Source organism: Amblyomma americanum, chromosome 6 (genome assembly GCF_052857255.1).
Source record: "Amblyomma americanum isolate KBUSLIRL-KWMA chromosome 6, ASM5285725v1, whole genome shotgun sequence".
In the NCBI taxonomy this organism is placed as follows: Eukaryota; Metazoa; Arthropoda; class Arachnida; order Ixodida; family Ixodidae; genus Amblyomma; species Amblyomma americanum.
Window position 1 is genome coordinate 50,765,957 of NC_135502.1, and position 9,752 is coordinate 50,775,708.

Below are 9,752 nucleotides of genomic sequence, written 5' to 3' on the forward strand. Positions count from 1 at the left end.
GGGAAAAGAAATGGCGCAGTATCTGTCTCATATATCGTTGGACACCTGAACCGCGCCGTAAGGGAAGGGATAAAGGAGGGAGTGAAAGAAGAAAAGAAGAAAGAGGTGCCGTAGTCGAGGGCTCCGGAATAATTTCGACCACCTGGGGATCTTTAACGTGCTCTGACATCGCACAGCACACGGGCGCCTTAGCGTTTTGCCTCCATAAAAACGCAGCCGCCGTGGTCGGGTTCGAACCCGGGAACTCCGGATCAGTAGCCGAGCGCCCTAACCATTGACATTTTTTTCCTACTTCCAATTTTGGGTCTTTTTTTTTTTCGGGGAAATTTTATCCGGGGACGTTTCTACCGGGGACGTTTCTTTTTTTTTCTGAAGCGCCTGGTAGGCATACGCTCGTCATATGGTGTTCTACTCTTCTCGCAGGTGGCGACACTGCTGCGTGTGCTGGCGTACGCGGCCTTTGCGGTCATGTGCATGGTTCTTTTCTACGACATCGGCAGCCGCGCCGGCTTGGTTGTGCACAACGTGAAACTGTACTTGGCCGTGGTGTGCATCTGCGTGGTCCAGACCGTATTCCCTACTACGCTTGTATGTGAGTGCATCCCACTGGGCGAGTGGGCATTTTTGACGAGTTAAATACGTTGCATATGCTTGATGAGGCTGTTCACAGCACAGGAGAGGACACGTTTGAAAATAAAAGCGCAGTTAAAGGCAGTTACTGGCACAATTTTACATTTGTTCCAGGGCTACTGCTAAAAGCTGCACACAACTTAATATACTCTGGTTATGGGAACTATTCGCAGCTTCTGCATCTATTGCCTATGAATGGCCGGCCTTTTCATCTACTCTTGGCGCGAAGGGTACCGCAAATAGCTATCAGAGTGTTCCGACACCACTTGCACTCATCACGGAAGTGGCCCTTGCCGACACTAGGTAGCGCAAAAAGCCCGGTGTCGCACTTGTATTGACAGCTGTTCAATCCTGTGTAGGGTCATAAAAGTTCTTTCAGGTTTTTTCGCCACTAACTTCCGTATGCTTAAACTGCGCGCTTCACAACTTGCGGAAAAAGACATTGCGGAGAAAGAGTGTAGAAGAACCATGTGTAAAAACACTGGAAGATATCTATAAAGCCTGCACATCCACTGCAGTCCTCCATAATATAAGCAACAAAATTAGGAAGAGTGTCAGGCAGGGAGACACTATCTTGCCAATGATATTTACCGCCTGTTTACAGCAGGTATTAAGAGGCCTAGATTGGGAACAGTTGGGCATTACAGTTAGTGTAGAATACCGTATTATTCTGCAATTCGCTAATGGCATTGCCTTGTTGAGTCACGCAGGAGATGGATTTCAAAGCATGATCGATGACTAAGACAGGCAGAGCCGAGCACAGGGTTTAAAAATTAATATGCAGAAGACCAAATTATTGTTCAACGGTCTCGGAAGGGAATAGCAGTTTACAATTGGTCGCGAGGTGCTGGCCGTGGTGAGGAATTAAGGCATGTAGTGACCGCAGATACGAATCACGAGAGTGAAATAATTAGATGGAGAAGATTGAGGTGGAGCGCATTTCGCAGGTAATCTCAGATCATGAATGGCAGTTTTGCCAAGGTCAGTCAAGAGAAAAGTATATATCAGCTGTATCTTACCGGTACTAACTTATGGGCAGAAACGTGGAACTTGCTCTTTAAGGATAACGCAGCGAGCTGTGGAAAGTAAAATGATAGGCGTAACGTTAAGACCCATGAAGAGGGCAGAGTGGGTCATTGATCAAACGCGTCTTAATGACATCCTAGCCGAAATCAAGGGGCAGAAATGGCCTTGGGCACGGCATGTAATGCGAAGGCGAGAAACTGGTGGTCGTTAAGGGCAACGGACTAGATTCGAAGAGAAAGCAAGCGTAGAAAGGGGGGACAGGAAGTTCGGTGGGCGGATGAGAGAAGAAGTTAGCGGGGATACGGTGGTTACAGCTGGCACAGGATAGGGTTAATAGGAGAGGCATGCGACAGGCATTTGCCCTGCAGTGGGCGTATAGTCGGGATGATGATGATGTGCACATTATGTCATGCATCAGCATAATACGGATTATTAGCCGCATCAATAGGTTACCGGGAACTTAACTTTCAAGTGTTACTGCCATACATAAATATATACATATCGAAAAAAACCTTAGTTAACGGACCCGGTGTGATTGCTCAGTGGCTAACGCGTTTGGCTGCTAAGCAAAATTTTTCTTTCGGCTTCCTTATGGCAGCAGTAGCCACATCTTGACGGATCCAAAGAGAAAAATGTCCATGCACAAAAATTTCGCAGCACGTTTAAAAACCTGGCCAAGGCTCACCTGGAGCCTTCCACTACATCGTTCCTAATGACCCAAACAGTTGTCCTGGCACGAACAAATCCAGCAATCGTTGGTCATATGGATTGACGTCTTGCTTCCTTCGCATACTGCGTACCCAGTGCACCTTGTAACGCCAAGTGGGGTGCATGTCGCTCTCGGCCTCTCCCCCAACTCAACATTCAAACGACCTGGACACGAATGCGTGCTGCTTGTGTCGTGGCTCGCCATTTTCGATATTTATGGAGGAACCGAATACTAATTTCCATCGTCGAGAAGAAGACCTAAGACAGAGTGCGTACTTGGCGTGGAGAAAAATACTTGATCAACAGACAAATAAGCATTCAAATCATGTGTCCTTGGCGCCCGCGGCATCGATGGGGAGGCTTCCTCAGCTGCGACAGGCCAACCGGGGCGAATACGCGGCCTTTAATAGCTCCGCTTGCAATCGATGTTGTAGAGAATTTTTGTTCTTTCTAGGCGTACCCTCCCGGGGGAACCATTACCATTAGCCAAGGTGCTGTTGTCGTGTCACAACAGGCTTTAGGCCCGCAGGCGCTCAAGCCCGTGCACATTGCGACGGCCAGATGCTAACGATCGGTGTTGGGAACATTTTTTGCTCTTGCTTAGGAGTTGACTCAGTTTATTTACCTATATCTCCCTTAGTGACGACGTTTGTTTCGCACTCAGGCACCTAGAGATGGTGCAGTCGCCTACATATGCCCATCCTAAAAAAAATGCATATATTTCTCTCTTATTATCTAGTACTGGCGCGAGAATTCTAGAGAAAATTTGTATTTGCACAGTTCGTTTATAGGCGATGTTTTATTAGATTACAAATGTTATGCAGTGTCTTCTGACAGCTGTAAATTATAGCCTGCTCGCAACGCTTCTTTTTGCAAGGATGAAAGCAGAATGTTAGTGAAAAGTACTCTTTGTGAACCGTACTAAGAGACAGTAGCGCAAATGGGAATATATGAGGGTCTAGTAAATTTGTCTTTTTACTGCAGTGGTGAGATGTTGTCATATTTTATCCAAAATCCGAACACCTCGTTAGAGGTCATTTTGTGGCATGTCAGTGGCAGACGTCCATGACAACTTTCCTTGAAATAACATCACTAGCGTCTTTTTGATGTAGATTGCTAGATTATATTGATGTGAAATTTCAAATGTAAGTTAATAGGTGAGTTGGTTCCTTTTGATGGAAAAGCATATTGTTTTACGAGTGTTCAATTGAAACCAATTCGATTGAAGCCACGTATCCAGGCCTATGAACCATTTGTTAGATTGATGAAATTCCTCTTCTATGTCCGCGCCAGAGAAGAACACAACTCTGTTGTCCCCCATGTGGAATTAAGTTGATGGTGTTTTTATATTTACCATTTAGTTAATGCGTAACAACACTAATAAGGTCCAACAATCGACCCATACGGGACACTAAGTTTTAAAATTCTATTTACTGATTTCGTACTCTCAATGCATGTGCACCGACCTCTAGGCGTTACATGTCTTTTGATCAAAGACCATTCTTTACTACGAATTCCGTGTAATATCTGTTTGTTTAAAAAAACTCATTTTGTTAGCCTTTTATCCTACACTTGTATAATGTGGCTACACATCTCGGTTGTCTGTACTTTCTTTTCTTCTTTTCAGTTCCATTGGAGGCGTCCGTCCTAATACGGGAGCAGCGAAATTGTTGGTACAGCCTCAAAATATACTACCTCGCCTATTACTTCGCAGAATTGCCTTTCGTCGTAAGTTTTTTCGTCTGCTTCTTCAAAAGCTATTGCGCGCCCGTGACAACCTTTTGAGTGTCCTGCAATTTGAGTGTCCTGCAATGTTTGTACCATGTGTCCCGTTTTGGACCACTTGAACACATTAGTTCACCAGCATGTCCCAGAAAGGACCCGCATGGATCCTAAATACGCACTGTGTATACTTCCTTGTTTTGATGTCTGCACGATGGTGTGCCCGTGTAGCAATTGAACTGATTGTTATCAGTTCAGCTATCATTACGCCAGGCGCATACGGATCGTTATGCTAGGATGAGGTCATTTCATAGAAGCGAGCTTACAAAGGCGACAGTCGACAACCGTCTCTAAAGTTTTCATTAGACGTGTGCTGTCCCGGATGACTGACTGAAAAACGCTAAGCGCCAAAGTTAACACCTAACGTATTCGCATGAGACTGCAGGCACCGTAGCGAAAGCTTATCAACAAAGAAAGGATGTAGTCATCGCAAAGCAGGTTTCGAAACCACGAAAGCCATTTCTTCAGATTGCTATCATAGCCAAAGATGACATCTCGAATATCCAGATTAAGGCTACTTGCCCTCACTCTTTCTTGCAGCACTCGACGAATCTGTGGGAACCGCACACGCTTATTCCACTGTGGGAAAAGTGCGATCTTTGAATGTGCATGGTCGGTGAAAAGTTTTCAGGCCACAGGCTGTGCTTTTGAGCAGTATAGCCAGGCAGTTATGACACCCCCGAGGCTCAAAATATCTGTAGAGGGTAGGGGAAGTGTCGTTATAACCTCTGTGAATCTTGATAGTTTTAACGGCATCATAAGTTCCAGAAAATACCGACAAAAAGCTGACCCTGTGGCGTTGGAACCTTTGACCCACCCTGTATGTATGTGCAACGATACACGAGACGTATCACAGTAGGTTTGAATCTTCTACCGAAACTAACTGACTAATGATTATTTATTAATTATTAATTAATATGTGAAGGAAGTACGAAGCATTATAAGGAAAAATGGAAGTGGGAGATGGGAACTAAGGTAGCGAACCTAATGCACAAATGACGGTGACGGCAAACGCTGCGTTCATTCGCAGCAGTTTTAAGCCTGTTTCATACTCTTTGTGATCTATATGCACTATTGCACTCCCAAAATCGTTCACCTGAGGCAAATAAAACGAATCTGTTAACTAGGGAAGAGGCCTTCATGTGCAAAACTTGTTTGTGCGTCGATGAAAAGTCCAAAAGTAATGCACTATTTCATGTGCCAGAACGCGTAGTAATCATGAAGGCTGCTTGGGCGTTTGTCCCTTAACAACTTAAGAACAGGTTATATATCGCTTTCTTCACATTTCAATTCTATTCGTCAGCTACGTCGCCATGCCACACACAAGATGCTTTTCACCGACGCAGAAAACTAACTTCCAGTCTCATAGCCATTGCTATGAGACTGTAAGCAGCCGCCTTCACAGCCCACGGCATGTGCAAACGCTGCTGTAAAGCCCCCACACCAGATGTAACGTATCGATTTGGGTCCGTACTGATAGAGTACAGCATTCTGTCGACAAATACGGCTTTTGCTGAAACCGGAGGTTTTATAAGCTAGAAAAGGAAAAAAAATATAGTACAGGTGGCGACATTAGCACCGATTTTTTTTAAAGAAAACAGCGGTAATGTCAAAACTGATTTTTTTTTTGTCAGATCCCTGAAGCTAGGCTATACTGCCATTCGCTTCAAAACGGGGATCACGATGTCCCATTCGGCGAAGACGTCTTGAGTTTGAACCGAGCTGCGGAAAACTATTAAATACATTTTTCTCGATAATAAATGCGCCTTTTGTCGCCGGGCCGACATCAATACACCCATAGAGGGCCGTATAAGCGATTTTAATTCGAACAGAAATTAGACGGAGTTGTCAGCGTCTGTTCGCTGCTTTTCTCCGGCCTTGCCATGCAATGGTCATGTATTTCAGCTTCTTTTCTTTCAGGCCACGTTGAAAGAACAGGCGTGGCTGAGCCGATGACAACTGTTCTCTTCCCGCCGCAGGTGCTGCCCATTTCGCTGTTCTTGGGCGCCATCTACTATCCGACAGCGCAACCGCTGGAACTGTGGCGCTTCGCCGTCATGGTGCTCTTCTGCGTCCAGCTCTGTGGCGTCTGCCAAGCCATTGCACTGGCCGTGTCAACATTGTGCACCGTGCAGGCAAGTCGCTTGGTGCACACGACTACCCCGTCGTGTGCGAATTACGCAAGGCGACGCCACAAGATCTGCGTTTTACCTATTTGTAGCGAGACAGCAAATAACTTTCTCCTGTGCAAGCGGCGTCGGCGTCATAAGGTATCCTCTTAATGGTCTGAGAGCATGTTGTTGTCCAGAGCGTTCGACCTTACCAATCGCGACCCTCCTCACAGGGCGCATGTACTGGAATCAGGCGATCTGATTGGCTGAAAACTCGGAGCCCGACGGACGGTCGCGACCCCTGTGGGCTTCAAAATATGTTTGGAGAAGCTACACACATGTATAGGCTTGATATAGACGCCCTAAATCCTAGCAACAAAATCATCGGAACAGCTGCAGTAACAAATATTCATAGTAAATTAGACCAAGAGATAAATTAAAGCCTAAGAAGAGAAATACAATTCATCGCGTCTTAACGTAATGACGACAAACACCGACAATTATTTGTTACTCCTAGGTGGCGCTTCTATCTACTGGCCTCTGCGAAGTGTCAATTGTGAACGGCCAGGTTTTAAAGCGTAATTTCGGACCAAAGAGCTTTGCATCTTCTTACGGCATGCCTATAAGTCAGGCCGCACCAACTACAAAACAGGGTTTGAACAAACTTTGAGGCTTTGCTACTATAATAAAATAGAAGGAGTGAGACAAATTGGAGTCTCCTTGTTAAACCCTATAAGAAGTAACTGCAAGAAGCAAGTAGGCAGACACTTATGACAGACTTTAATCGCTTAATATTTTTATTATAAGGTGAATCCTAGTCCTTAGTTTTGAAGATCATTTTTTACCTTTTGGGGTAAACCTAAGGGCTCAGTGTCGAATATGTTCAGTGCTGACTTTCGGTCTGCGATGTCATGCCGTGTGTCATTATCTTGCGCCTACACGCAGTCGGCAGCTGCCGTGGCCTTCCCCATCGTGTCCCCGGCGTTCATGTTCTGCGAAGCCTTCGCATCCAGTCCCCTGGTGGCCCCCTACGTCCGGTGGCTGAGCGAAGTGTCATTCATCAACCATGCGTACAGCGGTCTCCTGGTCGCTGCCTACGGCTACGGCCGCCCCAAGCTTCCCTGTGAGGAGTTCATCTGCGTACACGACGACCCCGCGGAGTTCCTGGCTAGTTTCAAGGGCGGCAACAGGACAATCCTCGAACTGTTCCTAATTCTGCTTGCCACGGAACTCGTGGCTCGCATCCTAGGCTTCTTTCTTCTCAGGTTTAGGTTGTCGAAGAAAAGGTGATTGTGGGCACCGTTAGCCAATTTGTGCATTGGCGTGCCTGATTCAGAATGAGCGCGCGTTATGAAGACTTTCATAGAGGCTGCAAGTGCCATAGTCTGATAGGACGAACAAGGCAGAACACCATATGCTTGCTCTGCAAGAGGCATGATGTCTTGTGAACTACCAACGGAAGCCTGATTAATATTTTACGCATCGCTGGCTGCCCTAATTTACCTGATATGACGACGCTGATGCGAATGAATACTCGCGCTCCTCTGTTTTCCCGTTTCAACGTTTTTTCTTGGGTGGATTTCATGATAGATAAAGGACACAGCACCTAATTTAAAACAAGATGGATGCGCTTATGTAGACAACCGAAGCGGAGTTAGCCGATCAGATTCCTGCGTTTCTGTTTTGCATGAGACAGGACGAGTGAAGCAAATGGCATGAAACAAAGCTCTGGGAGTGAATGCCAAGTTCTTGAGCAGTGCCTTTCTAAATATTATTTTGCAACGCATCACGCCTCTCCGACGTGCCCTGCCACGGCCTGTAAAAAAAAAGACCTCTTGGCAGAAACATGCACTTTTTATTTCATTTCTCCATTGTTTAGAAACCACAATAAAGTTCCTAAACTGCTCAAGTCTGTCCCATGGGAGTGTTTCAGGTGCTCTGCTCAGGAAAACTCCCAGATATTTCACAGTTCCTGCGGAAGAGACATGACAAAGACATGCGTGCCGCACAATCCGAACACCTTCCTTTCCCTACACCGTCTTTCTTAATTGCGAATTCCTTATCAATTAATTGAACGGGCTGCCGTATTCACCGGATTCTGTTCATCTACCCGGGCAGCGCGCGTGGCCTCCGTGGTTACTTTCGAAACATCGAGAGTCGCCTCCATCAGCCGCATCTCTTCCATCTTTACAGCTCTCCGTTGGCGTTAGCATGTCGAAGGGCAAAACGAACGGAAGAAAGGTGACAAAGACACCAAATTAGAGCAGTTGCACAAGAAGCAACCAGTTAAAACACATAGCGGAGGTGATGCAGCTATGGCCGAATGGTCCAAGTCTTTGGGAAATGAAGCTGCTCTCTTTGAACCTGTGGTGGTCCGAATCCCGCTCGAGGCGGAAATTTCAAGCGCAGCTGCAAAAGGCTCGTTCACCGTTATGTAATACCCCCAATCCCCGGGGGCCTTTAAGGTAATAAAGTGAAGTGAAGTTTGTGCGGCGTCGGTAATATTGTAAGCAGATCGCGGATCGCTTTCAGATCACCTGACCATGGACCGTCTCAAGTCACTCATGCAATGCTTCTCGTTGGTTGTCAGCATCACGACGGCATTACTAAAGTGACGTCTTTAGCGCTACTGATTGGTTCTCAGAATCATTAAGTCATCACTCATGCCACCTTTTCGACGCTACTTATTGGTTATCAGAACTCGTGACGTCACCATTAAGGTTATATAGCACGGCGTTCGCAACTGCCTTATGAGTCTGAAGACTTCTTCCGAAAGAAGTCACGTTTAAAATATTAAAAAATACCAAATAAAAACTTGAACGATAAACCTGCCCAATGTCTGAATAAATCGCCTATAATACTTCAGTTAACGTAAAAAGCTTCGTCATCTAATCGCAGAAATGGACCACAACAGCTGTGCTGTAATAACGCACTACTTAGTGTTGCAATCGTCCTGGGAATTTTTTTGTCTGCTCATCGCAGTCGGCACAGAAATGTTGGAGGGTTCTCTTATAAGTTCGCATCATGTCCGGCCTCTAGTACAACTCCGTGCTCAACATCAGGCTCCCCACCATTTCCGCCGTTTTCGGACGTTTGCCCGAGGTCGGCGGAAATGTAAGCCAAAGGCATTTCGCGCTCACAAACTTTATGCGAAATATTTACATCATGGCAGGTTAAAAATTAAAATCGAGACGGGCAGGCAGAGGCGAGAGAGACGATTACCACAAATTTCCATGCTGTTTTCAACAGGCCCTCATTATTGGGTCCCTAGCAGGGTACTAAGGCTCTTTCACAAATGTCCAGTCTCTTTCGGCTGTTGCCAGTATTAGTTCACCACCCACTTCCAAAGTTGTGATGAACACGCCGTCATGCCGATGGAGAGAGGGAGGCCACTGCTGCTTTGCTCGGTTCCCATCGAGGCCGGTCAGCCGTGCTGTTCCATGCTTCCTTGCTGCCATCTTTCCAGCAGACAGGCACAACAGTGTATGCGTCGCT

General features: G+C 46.2%; 1 protein-coding gene across 1 annotated transcript in view; it reads left to right on the plus strand.

The window, feature by feature from the left end:
* The window catches only part of LOC144136783 (ATP-binding cassette sub-family G member 1-like), a 33,113-nt gene extending 23,361 nt beyond the window's left edge, over positions 1–9,752 (plus strand). Inside the window, exons 10-13 of the mRNA XM_077669406.1 lie at positions 424–592; positions 3,992–4,092; positions 6,126–6,281; positions 7,203–9,752. Coding sequence (XP_077525532.1) covers positions 424–592; positions 3,992–4,092; positions 6,126–6,281; positions 7,203–7,547 — 771 coding nt within the window. The 3' untranslated portion in view covers positions 7,548–9,752. The remainder of the gene's footprint in view (positions 1–423; positions 593–3,991; positions 4,093–6,125; positions 6,282–7,202) is intronic.